The 19909-nt window shown below is 49.3% G+C and overlaps 2 protein-coding genes across 2 annotated transcripts; one reads left to right on the top strand and one right to left on the bottom strand.

Moving 5' to 3' along the window:
- Window positions 1-2219: 2219 nt before the first annotated feature.
- Avpr2 (arginine vasopressin receptor 2) lies at window positions 2220-3876 on the top strand. Its single transcript, XM_032889952.1, has one exon. It carries the CDS (start codon window positions 2414-2416, stop codon window positions 3122-3124), a length of 711 nt encoding a protein of 236 aa, XP_032745843.1. The 5' UTR covers window positions 2220-2413; the 3' UTR covers window positions 3125-3876.
- A 243-nt stretch (window positions 3877-4119) lies between these two features.
- Arhgap4 (Rho GTPase activating protein 4) lies at window positions 4120-19140 on the bottom strand. The gene is given in 24 exon segments (XM_032889953.1): window positions 4120-4521; window positions 4524-4551; window positions 5512-5611; window positions 5929-6021; window positions 6351-6534; window positions 6617-6690; window positions 6766-6999; window positions 7090-7195; window positions 7291-7425; window positions 7506-7532; window positions 7535-7582; window positions 7668-7728; window positions 8732-8834; window positions 9036-9063; window positions 9287-9371; window positions 9466-9657; window positions 9823-9924; window positions 12207-12428; window positions 12539-12667; window positions 13618-13824; window positions 14118-14180; window positions 14405-14567; window positions 14643-14850; window positions 18967-19140. Coding segments are annotated over 24 exon segments (2862 nt in total). The 5' UTR covers window positions 19034-19140; the 3' UTR covers window positions 4120-4318.
- Window positions 19141-19909: the final 769 nt, after the last annotated feature.

Genomic DNA, 19909 nt, shown 5'->3' with positions numbered 1-19909 from the left:
TGCCTCTTAAGAAGGCATCCACGGGGCTGGAGAGATGGCTCAGTGGTTAAGAGCACTGACCGCTCTTCCAGAGGTCCTGAGTTCAATTCCCAGCAACCACATGGTGGATCACAACCATCTGTAATGGGATCTGATGCCCTTTTCTGGTGTGTCTGAAGAGAGCTACAGTGTACTAATATAAATAAAATAAATAAATCTTTAAAAAAAAAAAAAGAAGGCATCCACCCCATGTCTCTTCTACCCCAAGGGGCTGGGAGGGGCTGGAGCCCCACCAGACTCTCTGGGCAGTAAGAGACCTTGACTGTTGGCAAGATTTCTGGTCCATGGTAGTATTGTTTAGTTCTTAGCCTTGCAGTTCAAGAGAAGACAGACAGGGAGAAAGAGAACTTGGCCTTGGGTAGGTGAGCAGGGTACAGCCTGGGACTGAACCAAACTAACTTGAACAGACAAGGAGCCATAAAAGGAAAAGGAGCTGGGGTAAGTTACAGGTGGCAGGAATCGGGAGTGTGTGGGAGAGAGGGACCTAACCATCTGGGTCCTTAAGGTCTCTATTCTCAGGTTCTTTCACATGGAAACTTGGACACGTAAGCTTGCTGTTAGTGCATACATGTATGAGTCTTCATGTTGTGAGAAGCATGTATGTGTGTATGACACGGGTGAGGCAGACTTGAGCTCAGTCTAAAAGCTTTCCTCCTGGGCCAAGTGATTGTAGGTGGGGCATAAGGAAGAGGGTGGGGCATTCCTGGCTCCTACAGGTCCCTGGGGGAGAAAGCTGAATCACAAAGGGACATATTTAGCCCCAGCTTAGCCTTTCCTTCCTGTCCCTCATCTCCAGGTAGCCAATCTTAATTGAGAAGGAGCTTGAATGGAACTGAGAGGTTCTACCATCTCCAGGTTGTTAGCCCTTCATTGCCAGAGGACAAAGACAAAAGAAGGGACATTGATTGGTTAAGGGAGGTAAGGATTTGCCATGAAAAAGTAGTGATTCTGGGTCAGGTCCAGCCATTTCTAGCCTCAGTTTCCCACTTAGGAGATGAAGTACTGCACTAAATAGTTTCCCACAGCACTGCTACACCATATGTTGTAGAAAGGTGGGCCTGTGGAATAGGAGGAGACAGGATGGGAAGTTGCTGCTGGCTTAAACTTGGGACTGGGCTTGAGGGGGATGGTCCTGGGGACTGACCAAGGAAGCTTGAGTCAGGAAAGGAAATTGGAGGCTAGGAACTTACTTCCTGGTAGATGGAAGGAGGTGGCCAGGGGAGGTGCGAGGCTAGGGGTGGCATGTGAGGGAAAAGGAGGGGGGAAGTCTCCTGTTCAGGTCATTCCCTGAGGCTGGGTTGGGGCGGGGCCAACAATGGAGCGCAGAACTGAGTACTGGGCCACCTTCACGCTGCTGCCCAGGTGCCCAGGAGCCCAGGAGCCGAAGCAGGTAAGGGGCTACAAAAGAGCTCTGAGACACACACTTGGGTCTGTCTTGGCCAGTCTTTATCCTTCTGATGGTGGTCTATCCAAAATACTGTCTGGACAGGGGGACCTTAATGTTTACCCCTGATCCCTAATCTCAAGTCTGGCTATTTTGAGCTGCCGGAACGGAACTGGGCTTTGTGTGTTTGTTCTGACTTTTCTTTATATTCACTGCCCAGGTTTAAATGCAGGCTGGACCTCTATCCTGTGGACACACGGACAGAAAGGCACCTGCCTACTGGCACCTCTATCTGATGCAGTGATCCTAGACAGTGGGGTTGGCCCTTTGAGTGGAGACTAAGTTTGCGTCCCCTCCCTGCTGGGACAGGTGTGTAGGTCATCATCAACTGCCCCATCATGCTCCTGGTGTCTACCGTGTCTGGTAAGTAAGGTTCCAGCCACTGGGCTCCAGCCACTGGGCTTCCAGCCACTGGGCTCCCTCAGTTGGATGAGCCAGGTGGGCTAGATGGATTTGATGAAACTGAAAAGGCTGTTTTTCTAAAAACCTATTTCCCTTTCTTGTGAACTAGTGGGCTGTCAGGAGGGGTTGGTTGAAGGGGAAGTACTACTTGCCTTCCAAAATACTTCCTTAGGAGACCCCTCTTTTGGGAACCAGGAAATAGGTGGTAAGACTGACAAGGGGTTCAAGTTGCCAGCTGCACAGGCCACACCGTCCCTAGCATTGGAACTTCCTCATTCTGGGGAGCCTACACAGCACCCCACTAACTTGTCCCTTGTCCCTCACCCTTGCCCAGCTGTGCCTGGGCTCTTTTCACCCCCTAGCTCTCCCAGCAACAGCAGCCAGGAGGAACTACTGGATGACCGAGACCCACTGCTAGTCCGGGCTGAACTGGCCCTGCTATCTACAATTTTTGTGGCTGTGGCCTTGAGCAATGGCCTAGTGCTGGGGGCCCTAATACGGCGGGGCCGGCGTGGACGCTGGGCACCCATGCATGTCTTCATCAGTCATTTGTGCCTGGCTGACTTGGCTGTGGCTCTGTTTCAAGTGCTACCCCAGCTGGCTTGGGATGCCACTGACCGCTTCCATGGCCCTGATGCCCTGTGTCGGGCCGTCAAGTACCTGCAGATGGTGGGCATGTATGCCTCCTCCTACATGATCCTGGCCATGACACTAGACCGCCATCGTGCCATCTGCCGCCCTATGCTGGCATACCGCCATGGAGGTGGGGCTCGCTGGAACAGGCCAGTGCTGGTGGCCTGGGCCTTCTCACTCCTTCTCAGCCTGCCTCAGCTCTTCATCTTTGCTCAGCGTGATGTGGGAAATGGCAGTGGGGTGTTTGATTGCTGGGCCCGATTTGCAGAACCATGGGGCCTTCGTGCCTATGTCACCTGGATTGCCTTGATGGTGTTTGTGGCACCTGCCCTAGGCATTGCTGCCTGTCAGGTTCTTATCTTCCGGGAGATACACGCCAGTCTGGTGCCAGGGCCATCCGAGAGAGCAGGGAGGCGCCGCAGAGGGCGCCGGACAGGAAGCCCCAGCGAGGGAGCACATGTATCAGCAGCCATGGCCAAGACCGTGAGGATGACACTGGTGATTGTGATTGTCTACGTCCTATGCTGGGCACCCTTCTTCCTCGTGCAGCTGTGGGCAGCGTGGGATCCGGAAGCTCCTCTGGAAAGTGGGTGTGGGTGCAACTAAGGCTGGGGGTGGGGGAGGTAAGGGGCCTGCCCAACACATCGATGTACTCTACTTGTTACCTTTATGCATGTGGTGTCCCTGTGGCTTGCTAGTGTAAACAAAGGGACACCCTGGCTCCAGCCTGGACTCTCTTCCTCATAGGACCCCCCTTTGTGTTGCTCATGCTGCTGGCTAGCCTTAACAGCTGTACCAACCCTTGGATCTATGCTTCCTTCAGTAGCAGTGTCTCCTCGGAGTTGCGTAGCCTGCTTTGCTGTGCTCAGAGGCACACCACACACAGCCTGGGTCCTCAAGATGAATCCTGTGCCACAGCCAGCTCCTCTTTGATGAAGGATACACCCTCCTGAATAGCTACTGGGCTCTTTCTACTCAAAAACCCTCTGTAGCTCAACTGACTATCTAGGGTTGGCCCTGAGTGCACCAAGAAAGGGTACCTTGGTTATCCTTGGTCATCCCTAGGTGTCATTGTCCCCAAGTATACAAGAAGGAATATTCCAGGGCTGTAAAGGAACCCTAAAGTTGGCTCCTTTGTTGCTAGACATGGGAAGCAACTGGGACAGATGCCTCAAGGTCTGGGAGGAAAATAGGCAACAAAGGTGCTTGTGCTTCTTACTCTGGCAAGTACCCCAGGTGAGGAAGACTCCCAGGAAGCTGGAAGCAGGACAAGGATAGGACTAGTAGACCTTCCTGTTAGTCTTCCCTTCTGTCTGTTTCCCTAATAAAAGTTGCAGTTCATTTTCCCCATGGAAAAAGTCTCCTTGGACAAAGTATATGGTGGGCACAGAAGCTGAAGTACAAAGATGCCCACACCCATAGATGACCTATGATCAGGAACTTGTGATATTAGCAACCAAGACTACATTTTTGGGAGCAGGTCCCCAAGTGAAAAGAAACAGCTCCATGTCAACCTGTCTTGGCATCTGGTCTCTAGGAGCACAGGCTCTGGAAGCTCCCCTGCACCCTAACTGTTCAGCCCTCCAAAACAGCACAGGCTATTACAACAGTACATGGGTCTTTATGAATTACTGTTGCTTCCACCTTCCACAGCTACAGCCCAAAGCTTCCAAGCAAAGGCACAAGAAGGGCTCGTCTCCAGCCTCCTTCCTTTGCTACCTCCCAAGAGACCTAGAGCAGGGCTGGGGTGAGGCTTGGTGTAATGGTGGGCTTGCTGGTGTCTGTTGCAGGTGAGCTGCCTCAGACTGGCTTGCGAGTTGAATCTGGACCCTGGGGATGGGAAACTGAGGGGGAAACTGGAGCCCCAGGTCCCCGGGAGAAGACTTTGTTTTTGCTGAAGCTGCTGCAGGCCAGGGGCTTCAGGTTTCGAGTTCCTAGACTGGGGGAGGCTGTAGATGCTAGCCCATGGCCCTGGCGGACAGCAGCCTTTCCCAAGAGCTCCTAAACACAGAATCCATGTTCTGCGCCACAGCCTAGCAGAAAGGAAAAACAAAGTGCCCAGTGAGTTTCTGCCAATCCCCAAACCAAGGCCTTGGCTACCACACTGTCCAGGTCAGCTGTGCCCCCACCCCCAGGTCATGGGAGGGACTAGTTGAGACTCCAGACCACCTTCCCCTCTCCATTCTAGTTTCCCCATTCCATTCCAGTGTTACTTATGGGATAGTAACTTCTTGGTCTTGTTCCAGGGGGTGGGGGCAGCTTTGAGCCCTGGGTCCCACCTCTTCCCACTCCTATTTTTTCTCTGGCTGACATCACAGCTTCCATCCATGGCCTCTGAGGCTGGAAACATACAGGGAACTCCTGGGTCAATGTCTTTCCTTGGGTCTTCCAGCTGCCAGGCTTTAGCTCCTGTGTATTCACCACCCTAGGATCCTTACGCCTAGCAGTGGGACCACTCTAAGACTTAGTAACTGTCTTCAGGGTTTTCCTGATCAGTCCACAGGGGCTCAAAGGACCCACTGTATAAAGGGGACTCTTTAAGTTATACCACTCATCAGAGCCTTGTTTCCTCAGCCAGCTGCCCCTCCTACTTCCCTACCATATGTCCTCTCACCCTCCCTGGCCTGCTAAGCACCTAGCCTAGCTCTAGGTGTCAGCCTTGAAGTTTGTCCTGGAGTTCCTCACCCACATTAGCCTATACAGTCTGGCTTCTCTCTAGTTCAAGAATGTTGTGAGTCCCATACCACTGCTGGGTATGCCCTCTCATCTCTGTCTCTGTGCCTGTACCCTTGTCCCTGCCACCCTGTCTCTTTCTTTTTGTCTCCATATTCCTCCCTAAATTGTGGCTTGACTTGCATATTTGGTCACAGGTCACAGGTGCTCCTAAAACTGGGACCAAGGCGAGTAGTAGCAATGAGCTTCACCTTGGGGAGGGCAGAAAACATGTAGAAGAGGTCCCCCCTACTGGCCCCATAGCCAGTTCTGGCTTTTACCTTATCCATTTCCACATGTTGCTCAGGGGAGGTAGGGACCAAACAGTGTCGTCTGTGACCAGAGGGGCCCAAAGCCTCAGGTGGGGTGCTTAGTTCCAGTCTACAAGGCAGAGATAGGAAGATCAGCAATGGCACTGGGAAATCCTTGACCTATACTGGCAATGCACATCTTAGGTATAGCCAAGGAAAGACATGAGCCGCCACGGTCCGCAAACTCCTAGAATCTCTCCCAGTCACAAAAAGGCTGACCCTGTTCTATCTACTTAGTTACCTTTATGCAACAACTCCCCCAAATCCCATGTGGCCAAGCCTGAGCTCACACCCTCAAGCCCACATCTGGCCCACCATGTCTGCTGCTTCTAACAGCACACAAGGCAGGTAGAGCCTTCTGAGGGGTCTTCCCAAAGACCTGCTTACCGGTTGGTAAACTCCAAGGTCAGGACGCTTTCTGGATGGCTCAGAGATTCCCCCATGGCCTGTAATCCTGAACCAGTCATCTGCTTCTCATCCCTGGGCAAGGAAAAGACTAGCTTACTTTGGATTCTTTCCTGGCTGAAGCTTGGAGGTCAGTGGCCCCTGACTCAATCAAAGGAGTTGAGAATGATTGTTCTTGGGCCCAACCAAGGCCCATAGACTCTGGCTTGGGGTTGGGGAGGGCAGCAACCTGGTTATAACAAGTCCTGTTTGAGATGTCTGAATGTCAGCAGCTACTTCCAGAAAGAGAAAGAAAGCCTGGAGATCTATGCTCAGTAAGAGCTAAAAAGCAATCATGAACGTCAAAGCCCAGGACATCCAAGGCAGATACAATGGGACCCTCCCTAGGGCTACAGCTCACTCACCCCTCAGAAAGTGTGATGTACTTATGGGGAATGAGCCCCTGCACACCAGCATGCTCCCCTCGCCACCAGTCACTTGATGCCCGAGCATACAATCTCAGCGTATCCCCTTGCTGGAATGTCAGCTCCTGGGCCGTGCGGCCAGTGTAAGCAAAGCAGGCCACAGCCTCCACAACTCCCTCTGAGTCTATGGGGAAGAGAGGGTCTGGCTGAGGGTAGAGTGGGTACACAGGAAGAAGATGGGGGTCGTTTCCCTGCTCCTTTCTCACCATCTTCCTGAGCTTTGGTCCCAGTTTTCAATTCCAGCTCTGGCTCCCCAGCAAGGCTCTCCAACTGGCCATCCCTGATGTTTCAAGCAGAGTAAGGCAGACTTGCCTCCACTAGACTCCCTTTCCCCCCAAGAAGCCCCCAAGCATACCCCAGGCAGCTGGCAGTAGGTGGTGCCATGCACTTCTCATAGATGGGACCTGGTAGCATGGCTGTGGGTGGGAAAACCCATGCTGGTTGCAGGATAAGGGTCTGGACCAGCTGGTTCACTCGGCCCTGCAAGGCTACAGGGTCCTGCCCAGCAGGCACAGGCAACAGTGTGGGCCCAAAACATACAGCCAAGTTGTAGGAGTCCATCATGTTCTCATCGCTGTACTGGGCCAGGCTGGGGAAACATGCAGGTCACAGGCAGGGAGCTCCAGCACTAGTGACCCCTCCAACCCCAACAGCCAGCTGGCTCACCAGAAGTACTCACTGGTTGAGGAAGGTGAAGAGATATCGCAAGACCACTAGCACAGGTCTGGGTAGTCTGGATAGTAGATGGCTCACAAGCTCTACCCGCTCCCCCACAACTTCCAGTTCTGTGGCCAAGGCAGCCCAAGAGAGCAGACTGAGTAAAGCTGTAGACAATAGCAGTAAGGGGTGGCTCTCCTACCTAGCTGGCCTCAGGGCTTACCTGCTGAAGCCAGCAGCTCATTAAACATGTCCAAGGGGAACAGTGGGGGCTCCAGGCTCCGGAAGTACAGCTTTAGTACCCCAGCCACTGAGTCTAGGTCATGGGTAGTACAGCCTTCCACCAGAGGGTCCTCCCCTGTGGAGGGTAACATGCTAAAATAAGGAGTTAACTTGTACCTACTGAAGCCACTGCCACATTTGTCCATCAGTTCTCACCTCTTTCAAAGGCATCTCGGATCTCAATATCCGGGCCTGGGCACCTGATACCCGGAAGATGCCTTCATGTTGCAGGCCTGTGAAGGACAAGGAGCTGACAGGCAGAATCCCTTTCTCCACAAATACCCAGTGCTAGCATGGCAGAAGATAAGCTACACTTACCATTGAGGTTAATGAAGCGGATACAGCTCTTCACCACAAGGGGCACAGGTTGGCCTGTGCTCTGGGGACAAAGAACACATTTATTTCATTAGGATATACAGGACCCCTGATCATTCTATCACTTTTCTCTTAATAGTGTTACAGTGGGGTTTACTGGAATCTCTGTGAAGAAACTGATTTGCTGGTGCCATTGAGATGGCATTTTACCTTTTATTTGCAAACCATTTAATAAATATATAAATAATATAAATAAATCTTAAATAAGTGTAATAAGGTAATCAAAATCTAGATGTTGATCTTCAAAGAGCACTGCAAAACATATTTGTTCATTTAAATGTCTGATTCTTATGAATGTTCTAGGTACATGACACATTTGCAAATGACACTTTTTTTCCTTCCTCCCCTTTGAGACAGCCCCTCATTAATCCCAGCTTGACCTAAAACTTAGTATGAAGCTGAGGCTAGCCTTGATATCCTAAGTGCTAGGATTATAGGCTGCACCACCATAACCTAGCTCTTTCAGATTTCTGCTGCATTCCTTTTTTTTTTTTTTTTGTCTGTTTAGAATTGCCAAAATTTGGGCCAGAAGTATGGCCTATAAGCATCTTATGCTGATCCTAATCACAGGGGAGAACTCTCAACATCTCATCCCTAAAAATGTTAGAGCCCCAGGTTTTCTGAGTTCTTTAAGTGCTTCCTTTAAAGCTGGATATGGTGGTATACATACCCTTTAATCCCAATACTTGGGAGGCAGAGGCAGGCTGATCTCTGAGTTTTAGGGCAGACTGGTCTACAGAGTGAGACTCTGTCTCAGAAAACAAGAAGCAAAGACAAACAACAATAAGAAGCAAACAGAGTTCCCTTTAATTGGTAGAGGAAGCACAGGGAGACCTCAGCAAGGCTGGCAATAGCCTGCACAGGAAGGAACACTTGAGCTCCACCCAAGATGGTTGGAACTAGAGAACACTGAGATTAGGCAGTTGCTTGGGCAACCAAAGCTGGAGAAAGATTAGAATGAACAGAAATGGTCTCTAATGAGTTGGAGTGTAGGACAAACCAAGTACCTGGATAAACTTCTCTAGATCACCTCCAAAAAGTCTCTGGGTACACTGGGATCCAGGATAGGGGTGGTGGCTCTTATGGAATTTTCTCTCTGTGCATTGGGTCCTGAGAAGAATGGGAATTGCTTCTTAGAGGAACAAGCCATGGAGAAGTCTCTCCAACCCTATCCCATACCACAGGCCCTGAACCTCCTGGACAAATTGGGGTGTTAGGGCCACAGGGTGGTGGCAGTAGAACTAGAGTTGTGCAGCTAGAATAGGAAACTTGGGGATCTGTGAATAGGCCAGCACCCCATGTAGGACTCACCAAGATGTCTCTTGCTCTTCCTTGTTACCTGGAGAGGAGAAAATATTGGCTTGTCTTTCAGACTGGAAAGCTTCAATAAAGCCCAGAGAGAGGCTTAGACTGGAAGCTCAGGATGATCCAATGACCTGTGCTGGGTTAGTTTCTGCATGCCAAACAATCTCTCCAGTCAGAGAGGAGCATGGGCTAGATCAGAGGGACACGGAAGGGGCAGCTTTGGGCCCCAGAAAGGGTATGCCTGGAATAGGACCCACCTCGTTGTATGGCTTCCTGGAGCTTTTCATGCTTGGCCTGCAGCTTGGCAAGGATGCTCCGGCCACTCAGATATTCCTGCAGCTTCTGAGAAACCCAAAGAGCCCCTAATTTCAACCTCGACTCAGCCCCCTCTCTCTGTGCTGCCCTTTATGGCCCTGTCCCGCCTGTCCAGCCCCACCGTAATATAGAAGGTTTCTGTCTCCTGCTGCTGGTTCCGTCTGCGGCCTGCCTGTCGGGTGCCTGGGTCTGAGCTTGTAGACTTGAGGGACTCAGTGGAGGGGCTGGCCTGCAAAGAGTCCAGTATATCTCCATCCTCTGATGCCACCACCTCTAGCAGAGCCTGAAGTGTTGCCTTCAGTGTCTTATTCACCTGAGGGGACAGTGCAGGTGCAGTAAGTCAGGATAGTATGGGAGGAAATAAGCCTAAATCTGCAGAACGAGGAAAGCTATTGCCAGCTAGAAAGGAACTGTCAGGGCAACAGAAGCTGAGAGAAAACCCTAGGGCCTGTTCCCATGCCAGGTTGACCATCCATGCCTCTTCTGTCTCAATGGTCTTTTGGTCCAGGCGACTTTGGATGTTTTGGGCTCTGGGCAAAATCTCATCCCGAAGTTCCATCTCAACCTGGATCTCAGCCACCTGTAGCGGATGGTACCAGGGAAGGACTGAGGACTAGGTAAGAGCACAGAGCTCAGGTGGGACACTAAGGATTGGTATGAGGAAACAGGGCACATCTCTCTTGCTTGCCTCTAACTCCTGAGTGCTAGGATGACAGACATTCACCATCATGCCAGGTTTATGGCGTGCTAGGGATTGAACTAAAAGATTACCTTCAGTAAGCCTCAAATACCAATACAAAGGAACACATAAAATATATGTCATGTGAAAAAAGAAGCCAGGCAGTAGTGGTGCATGTCATTAATCCCAGCACTCTGGAGGCAGAGGCAGAGGCAGGAGGATTTTTAAGTTAGAAGCCAGACTGGTCTACAGAGCTAGTTCCTAGGACAGCCAAATCTACAGAGAGGCCCTGTTGCTCTCCATCCACCCACCCACCCTCCCAAAAAAAAGGAAGGAAGGAAAAATGAGTCAGTCCCTACTACAAGACAAATGCTGTATAAGGCCACTACTAGGGAAGACCTTTATGTGTCAGTGCTGTAGCCAAGTTCACAGAGGTAGCAGAATAGTGAGTTCCAAAAGCTGGAGGGTCAGCAATGCAGTCCTAAGTATTTATTGGAGACAAATTATGTGTAAGAAAATAATAGACAGGGTGACAGCCTCATAAAATGCAAATGTACCTTAACAGCACTGAAGTCTGCACTTGAAAATATCAGAAATAATAAATTTTATTTTTTTCAGTTAAAAAAATGTGATCTATTGGACTAGAGAACTGGTTTAGCAGTTAAGAGCACTTGCTATTCTCCCAAAGGACCCGAGTTTAGTTTCTAGAACCCACGTTAGGTGGCTCACAACCACCTGTAACTTAGTTCCATGTGATCTACTGCCCTCTTTTGATCTTAACAAGTACCCACACACACGACATTATATATATTTACACACACACAATGTTAAAAATATTAAACAATGATCTATCTAAAACCAAACATAGTGGAGGCTAAAGAGATAGCCCAGTGGTTAAAAGTGATTACTCCTTTTGCAGAAGAACACAGAGTTTTGTTCCCAGCACACAGGCAGCTCACAACTGCTTATAATCCAGCACCAAGAGATCCAATGCCCTCTTCTGACTTTTGTAAACACTTGTATACAGATACACACACACACACTCTCTCTCTCTCTCTCTCTCTCTCTCTCTCACACACACACACACACACACACACACACACACACACATACACACACACACACACACACACACACACACACACACACACACACACACACACACACACACACACACACAGAGACTTATTTTTTTAGGACAGGATTCTATGTTTCTCTGTAGCTGTCCTGGAACTCATTCTGTAGTCCAGGCTGATCTCACACTCAGAGATCTGCCTGACTCTACCTCCCAGCGCTGGATTAAAGGTGTGCACCTCCACTGCCCATCAGTGAATTTATTTTAAAATCAGCAAAGAGTTGGAAGAGAGTCCAAAAAGAAATCTCTAACAGAGTTGGGAAACAGAAAAGGCAAAATAGAAGGAAATTAGAGAATCAATCAACCCATGAGATCCAAGTACAAGGCAGGTGTGGGGATTTGGAGAGGAGAAATAAGAGAATATCAAAGGAATGCAAGAGCCTCAAGCCGACAGGCACACTCATTGCTTAGCACCAAGAGGGAAAATGGATCCCCAAGGCAAAAGCATCATGGAACTTCACATCAGAGGAGAAAGACTATCCTAAAAGCTCCTGGGAAGAGTACAGATGTCTAATTAGAAATGGTGCTACATGCTGTACATCTTCCCAAGTGTTTGTTACAAATCTTTTTCTGTTCTCAGTTTGTCTGTTTGTAGACAGGATTTTACATAGAAGCCTAAGGGGACTTCACTATGTAACCCAGGCTAGCCTTAAATTTAGGATAATTCTCCAACCTTAGTTTTCCCAGTGCTAGAATAACAGGCATGCATTGTCATACATGGCTAAGAACAGTTTTCAATGTATAGTATATGGACAGTCATGGTGAACATTTGGACTGTTGTAGTGGTGGTATTATGTTTGAGGGCAGCTCCCTAAGTGAGCTGCCACAGCAAACTGTTCTAATGGGCTAGAGGCTATAGATTGGAGGACTGAGAAATAAGAACTTTCAGCATCCTGGAACTTCTTGTTTGTTTTGTTTCATTTTAAAGAAACGTAATTTGTGTGACTGACTCACAGTAGCATGAAGTCTAGAGATCACGAAACCCTTTGAAATCATGCTTTGTCCTTAAGGGTGGCAGCAGTGGTGGGTGGAATAAACTGACCCTCACCTCATCACCTTCATGGGGCTGGTAGTCAAAACGTAGAGGGGGACAGAAGGCCATGGCATGAACCTCAAGCACTTTGGCTTTGTCCCCTGGAGGATCCAAGGCCTCCAGAGCCTCTTCCAGACTGCCTAAACCCTGCATCTGAGAGGTTTGGGTGCGGCTTTCAGCGGCTGTGTAGCTCCGGAGGGCCTGCTCCAGGGCCAAGTGGAAACCTGTGTCACAGCACTGGGAAGAAGCAAGCAAACATTGTTGTGGCCCCACAGCAAGAGTCAAGGACTCCAAGCACTTAAGCTCCAATACCATGACCTCCACCTGCTTGCCCCCACAAAACTTACATCCATGAGGTCCAAGATATCGTGTAAGTAGTAGTTGCTGACAGCAGCATTGACACTGGCCAGGCTGAGCAGGTACTCATTTCGGGCCTTGGTGCATTTAAGTTTATGTTCCAAGAACTTGGCCTGACGCTGTTCAAGACAAGGCACACCAGGGTTACCCACTTAGAGACCACTCTTATCTCCACTTTTTCCCACTCCTTCTGCAGACAAGCACACCTAATGTGCTGCAGGTATTAAGCTCATGTTTAATACACAAACTTCTTTACTCTGCCACACACCAACCCTTGGTGCACCCTCAGTGCTTAGCCTTACTGTGCACAGTCTCCCACTCAATCCCCATAACCTATCTTGACTCCTTAGCTCTTCACTAGCTACTTTTGATCTCTTGGCAAGGGCTGAACCCTCTCCCTGCCACCCACTGCCCTTGCCTTGGTTTGAGTCCCCAACATGCCTCACTGTTATTCTCCAAAGTGGAATCAGGTCACATGGAAACAGATGGTTAAGTAAAAGGCATTCATATGCAGACCCCGTGATGGAGATAAGAGCTAGGAGGATGTATGAGAAAGCCACTTAGGCTCCACATAGGGATGGCACAGAACAAAAGTCATTGTCCTCAACCCCACTTAGCATGATGCCTCCCCACTCTTTCCAAAGGGTCCCCTTGAATGCTTCTTCTTGAGAAATGGCACCCATTCACTCATCCTGAGTTCTTGTGCCCCTAAAAACTTAGAAGCTAGCAGGAAAAAGTTCTCTCTATATATAGCTTAGAGTACTATAGCTCTCTGCTTCAGCAAGGCTCTGGGACAACAAGCGTGGAGCATGATGTGACAGAATCATCTATCATGACCCAGTGGTCTTTACCCATCTTTCGGGTCTGCTGAAACATCTGTAACCCAATGCTGCCATTGTCTTTCTATGTCCCAGAGCCTTCAGGTCTGACCAGGAAGGAAGAATCTTGCTAGAGGCCTATGGCTGTTCCCCTACTCTTTTTTACCCCAGGGACTTGTAAGGACAAAGGCCAGAGGCCAGTGCTATCTGAGATGGGCAGAGATGGGAGGCCCATGGCCTTCCAGGCCCACCTTCTCCACTAGCCGCCCTCCTTTCTTGAGAGAGCCCTTTCGGTGGAGCTCTGTCTCAATGGTGATGGTGGTGGTGGTGGCAGAGGCAGCAGTAGTGGTGGGCAAGGCACTCTTGCCTGACCGCTTCTCCTCTTGCCTCTCAGCTTCCCGAAGTTTAGTCTCAGCATTCATGCTCTCCAAGTGGTATACATGGTATGTCTTCTTGGTCTGCAGGGAGGCCCAGGCAAGGTAGCCCTGCTGAAGGTCATGACCAAGAAGAGTCCCCCTAAGCCCCACTTAGTGCCCCCAAGATTCAGATCTGAGACTTGGGCCATTTCACCTAAATATGTTGTTATTTAACCACTCTGTTCCCACAGCATAGAGGGGCCCAAGCCTGTTGCCCCCCAGACTCAAGACTCAGGTCTCCCATGAGCATCCATTTTCTTGAGCCTGACTAGGAGATGCAATGGCTTGGGGCTGTTTCTGCTTCCCGTTGTCAGCAGACAGTAGGTCCTGCTTACTGTCTGGAGTTCTGAGACCACCTCCAGGAGCTCATCCTGCAGTTGCTGCACCAGGTCCTTACTCTAGAGATGAAGGGGAATTTGTGACCATAGCATTCCCCTACTTAATGCCTCCCACCATCCTGTGACAACTCATCCCACCTCAGATTGGTATGAGCCAACTTAGGGCTGTGGTTTCACCACCCTGCTCTCCCGCCTCACCATGCCTCAGATAGATTCCCCATCGCTTTTTTTTCTTTTCCTTTTTTCTTTTTTGGTTGGATTCTGAGGCCTTCCACAGTCCCTACCTTTTTGACAATGCGTCCTACATCCTCGGCGATGTGACTCAGGCGCTGTGCCAGAGGTCCAGCCAGCACCTCACTGAGGGTAGCACTTTCCCGACTCTGCTGCCGAGTGTGTTCCAGCAGCATAGCCCAGCAGTGCAAGGGTGACAGGAGAGTTGGCTCCTTCCTGTAGCAGAAGAGTACTCAGAAAGGAGCCTAGATCTCAGGCCCTGCAAGGCACTACTGCCAGTGTGGTACCTACCGGAAACTTTGCTGCTCCCGGCTGCTGCCTCCAAGGCGTCCACTGCGGCTAGTAAAGCGTTCAGCCAACTTGTCCAGGCCCCGAGAATACTCCAGCTCCACCTCCGCTCGACGCCGCATGAACTCAGCTAGCTCCAGCAGCAAATCCCGTCGCAGCTCTCCCTGAAGCTCCAGGCAATGAAGCTGCTCACTCAACTGCCCGCGCATCACTGCAATGGGACCTCAATTCAGGGTGGGCTGACCAGACCAGAAAGAAGGAGGAGAAGGAGAGACAGACAGACAGACAGACAGAAATCCTGTCCATAACAAAGGCTCCCTGGCACCTGAGTTAAAAACTAGAGCTAAGAACAGAAGAAATAAGTGTACCATGAAGTAAAGTACCCAGGTTCAGAAGCCCCTGTGCACTTGGGAAGGGCCCTAAGACAGAAAACTCTGTTCCATGGCTTCTGTACAGATACAAGAAGTTGCTCAGGGGCAGGACTGCTGAAGCACTCCACCAAGCCTGGAGAGACTTTGGTCAGGTCAAACCTGTCCCATAGTAAGAGCCATGACCATGGTCAAGGTTGATAAATGAAGGGACAGAAGGGGCTGGACTAAGTTTTCTGCCTGTTGTTTCTACTGACAGTTATCCCCCTCCCCCAGGAATTTTCCCTCTGTCCTATAGGGGAGTCATAGCTGGTGGCCCCACACTACCACAGGGCTTTTGACATCTTATCTCTGGCCTGATTTGGCAATACTTCTTACTTCACCCACATCTAAAGCAAAAAGCTGCCTAACCTGTGAGCTCTAGCACCACTGTGTCCCCATTCCCCAGACCAAGGGCCCAGATGAGCACCACAGCCCACACCTCAATACATAGAATACATAGACACGCACTGTCTCGGTTTCTGGTAAACAAGATATCAATAGACAGATCTTCAGCTTTATCCTCAGAACAGGACACTACTTGGTTTCTTCATTTAGTGGAATGCTGATTTTGTATCTATTTCATTCCAGACATATTCTAGACAGTCCCTGTTCCTCTAGAGCTGGGACCATGGTGGGGAACAGATAGCATGGGAAAAGATTCATGGTAAAATGACTAGGAGCAATGGGTACTTATAAGATGGATGCACAGGCCAAGCGTAATGGTGCACTACAATCCCAATACTCAAGACACAGAGCAGGAATATAAAATTCAAGGTCATCTTTGGCTACACTGTGAGTTTGAAGTTATCCTGGGCTACACAAGAAACTGCCTTTTTAAAAAGTATACAAGGGGCTGGAAAGGTGGCTCAGCGGTTAAGAGCACCTCTTCCAGAGGTCCTGAGTTCAATTCCCAGCAACCATATGATGGCTTACCACCTTCTATCCTAGGATCTTATGCCCTCTTCTGGCATGCAGGTGTACATGCAGATTGAGCACTCATACAGAAAATAAATAAATGTTTTTAAAAGTATACAAAAAGCAAGGGAGAGGAATCTGGGAGGGGAGAAGATGACCAAAAGTTTGTGGTCTAGAATTCTCATCTGGATATAAGCCAAAGAGTGGACTCATCTCATTTTCAGGTTCCCTCTAGTTATTGTATAGAGCCCAAGGAGCAGCTACTACATTTCACTTGTCTAAGGAAAAGATGGTGGGTTAGAGAGCCAGTCTGAAAGGCAAGTCCCAGGTGTAGCTGTTCAAAGAAATCCACTTTGTAAAAGACTGAAATGGGTGGACTTCTGTTCTGACAGTGACTTTCCTGGGGCTATGAAATGAAAAGCCTTGTTAGGTATCTCCTATCCAGACCCATCTCCTTCTGATTTCCTTAGTGTGTCCCTCGTGGTCTCAGAGTCCACCCTATGGTAGTACTGACTTCTTAAATTCAAATGCTCTCAATTCAGCTGCATGCATAGCCCACTCATCAACCTTCTATATTACCCACTGGCCTCCTTTGGGAGTGGGTTTTAGGGCTCACCTTTAACCAGGTCACTGAAATTGTTAAATTTCCACCAAGGGGACAAGTTAGGCAGATGGAAGCTGATATATATATATATATATATATATATATATATATATATATATATATATATATATATATATATATATATATATGTATGTATGTATGTATAATGAAAACTCCCAATACCAAAGCCAATGCAAAGCAGAGCCCACAATACCAAGTGTTACTGACACCAGTCCCCTGTCTCTGAAGTGGGCAGTGCCAGCCACTCACTAGGATGAATGCTAATGGTGCTGACTTCTATCAGGAGAATCTCCACTAAATGAGAATAACAGGTGTGGAAGAATGGTAATTTAAGTTCAAGTAGGGTCCCAAGAGGATCCAGCAGGCCCTTCCTTGCAGTGCCTGTCCTGTCCTCCAGAAGGGATGTGCTATTCAGGGAGGGGCCTATTACAGCTGCACAACGCTAAGTGCACCAGCAGACCACAGTATTGTGTGGATTCTCCAGTAATGGCAATAGCACTTCTGGTTCTGAACATGCACACCAGTTGGCGTCAAAGAGCTATAGATTACTAGCCAATTGTATCTGAGGTCCACAGAAAGCAAGAAACTGCTGTTCCAAGACTCTAGGTTGTGGCATGGCAGAGCTTTCAGATCTCAGCTCAAAGAACCCTGATCTTCAACCAAGCTAGCTCTGGCCCTTGTTTTAGCCCCATTGTGCTCTTGGCACCATGGTTGTCCTTTGTAGTGGCTATCATTATACATGAAATTAGCTATGCACTGGGTTATTTACTATTTTTCTCTCCTCAGACCTGTGAATCACAGAAGGGCAAGGACTGCTTCTCTCCTATACAATAAGGTATTCCCAGAGTCTGCAGCAAAACAGATGTATTCAAAGAAACCTGGCAGCTGGGTATGGTGGCACATGCTTGTCATTCTAGCCCTGGAAGTTTGAGGCAGAGGATGTTGCAAGTTGCAGGCCAGCCCTCATAAAAGAATGAGTTTAAGATTCTCCTGCTCTATCTACTCCAATCCTACTCACCCACCCACCCACCCAAACAAACAAACAAGCAGACAAACAATCAAACTAAAGAACAGTTGACAAAAAGGAGTGAGAAATCCTGCATATTTGCATTGGCCCCCAGCACTTCCTGTGAGCCAGGCATTCACTCTCACTTCTGCTGCCCAGTAAAGCAAACCACTATTATGCTGACCTTTTAGAAACTAGAGTGTCAAGATAATGCCCTTGTTACAGCATAATTAGAAGACTTTTCTTTTGAAGGAGGTTGGTGAAAAATAATAGCCAAGAAGGCTGAACACCCTGAATAAGCAAGGGCCATTTTAAAGATATTCTAGGGCCCAACTCCAGTTTCTCTCGATGGGAACTGGTCTGTGTTTGCTGACTGAAGACGTTTCAAGGTCCTTGGGCTTCAGGACATTTTGAGGAAGTAGGATGGAATCATTGTCTCCATCTGCTGGCTCACTCTCTGCAATCACCTCAAGCTGGCTCTGGACACCAAGATGAGGAGGACTGGGTCAAACTTTCAAAGGCAGTTATACTCTCCACTGTAACAGCAACACATCATGAAGATACACTTTGTTATAAATTGCTTGCACCAAATAAGTGCACTGGAATTTCATCTACAGGTTGGAAAACTCCAAGGGTCATTTCATTCCTTCTCTTGTGAGCCATTGTGCTGTGTGACAGTCACTATGCTTCTCTGCACTTGTATCCACAATATGTAAAATACAGAATCTTTGAAAGTGGTAAGGAGTCAAGATATCTGGAGGCAACAAAAAACTGGGGGAGGGGGGGTCGTTTAGACGCTGCCTCCTTTCCTGTGCAAGAGTTACTTACCACACCCTGAAGAAATGAAGCTGTCAGCTAAGAACTCAAGTTCATTTGCATGTGATTTGCTTAGAAGTGTTTGCCCAAATCTAGAAGTTTAATAGCCTAAGGCTGTAAAGCCATCCCAGTTGAATTTCTCTAACCCACTTTCAGTCTCCTAGCCTGACCCAAGGCCAACCACCCTAAACCTGCAAGCTAACACAGTGTCAAAGGGAGGTGAAGGTGCTAAGAATTCATGGATTCTAGTGGTGTTAAGAGTAAGGTGTCAGGCTACCAACAAAGTCAAGGTGGCCCATTCAACTCCAGCTAGAAAGCCACCCTTTCAGTCTGCCCTTACCTCGGGCTACCACAGTAATTGCTGCCTGAGTGAGCAGCAGGCGACCCAAGTTGGCTAAGTAGGAGGGAGGGAGAGCATGGGCGCGCAGTTGAGGCCAAAGAGGCTCCAAGAAGCAGGGTTTGAGCTCCCTCCTCCACCCCGCTTCAGGAGTATCTGAGATCAGCAGCGGATACTCGGGGTCTCCGCAGTAAACCAGGACTAAAGCACCCTCTCACCTTTGACCTGTGCTTCATACTCGGGTTGCAGTCCCCGCTCCCGCCGCAACTTCCCGTGCGCCGCCATGGCCGAGGGGCGATTGCACCAAGTCCCAAAGCTTCCACGCGGAAGCAGCGAGGCGAGACCGCCAAGCGCAGGGACCAGGGGTGCTAAAGCCAGCACCCTCCACGGGCTCCGCCTTGCCAGCCCTGCCAGCTCCGCCCTCAGCAGGTCCCTAGAGGGGCGGGGCAACTTGAACCTGGCACTGCCCTGGTGAGCCTCTGAAAGACTAGGTACCCCTTTTCAGGCTCATCTCTCTTAAGGCAAGTTGCTCCTCTATCTAAATCACCTTGAGTCCAAAGCGTCAACATAAAACAGTAATGCAAGAGAACAACATGTCTGGGACCACCTGCTGCTGTTCCTCATTATCTGCAGAAACCTATCTGTGGTCCCCAGTGTCAGACCACACCCTTATGGCCACTGGCCCTCAATACTAATGGACAATGGCACCATAGCTGCTACAGGCTCAAGACTGTTCCTAGGTGGTCTGCTTCCCCAGCCTTCCTGGACATCAGATGCCACCCTCCTTCCGGAGTCATAACCCAGAGTGAGGCCTAAGGAAGTCCAGACAGCTGGATGGGAAGTTCCCCAGAGGACTGCAGGCCAGCGTTCCCTCTGGGCCCCCTGAGGGGGAGGGAGCAGGGTTCAGCTATAGTTCCCCTTCTACTCAGCCCCAAAGGAAAGAACTAGCTTCATTTCCCCATAGGTAGCTACCACTTCCTGCTGCCGGAAGAGACTCTTTTTTGTCTCTTTTCTCTTCTATTTTGCACCTGTAAGACCTATACCAGTGGGGGGCTTTGAACCAGCCTGGGAAGAACTCCTATTGCCTCCTTTATCCAACGATAATGGTGATTTCATTCACCCCCATCAACTCTAATCTACTCATCAATTTGTCATGTTTTG

This window comes from Rattus rattus, chromosome X (assembly GCF_011064425.1).
Source record: "Rattus rattus isolate New Zealand chromosome X, Rrattus_CSIRO_v1, whole genome shotgun sequence".
Lineage (NCBI taxonomy): Eukaryota > Metazoa > Chordata > Mammalia > Rodentia > Muridae > Rattus > Rattus rattus.
This window is presented reverse-complemented; position numbering and strand designations above follow the sequence as displayed.

Excerpts from the sequence above, each read along its gene's own strand:
- Avpr2 (XM_032889952.1), top strand. The coding sequence starts at position 2,414 with ATGCATGTCTTCATCAGTCATTTGTGCCTGGCTGACTTGGCTGTGGCT.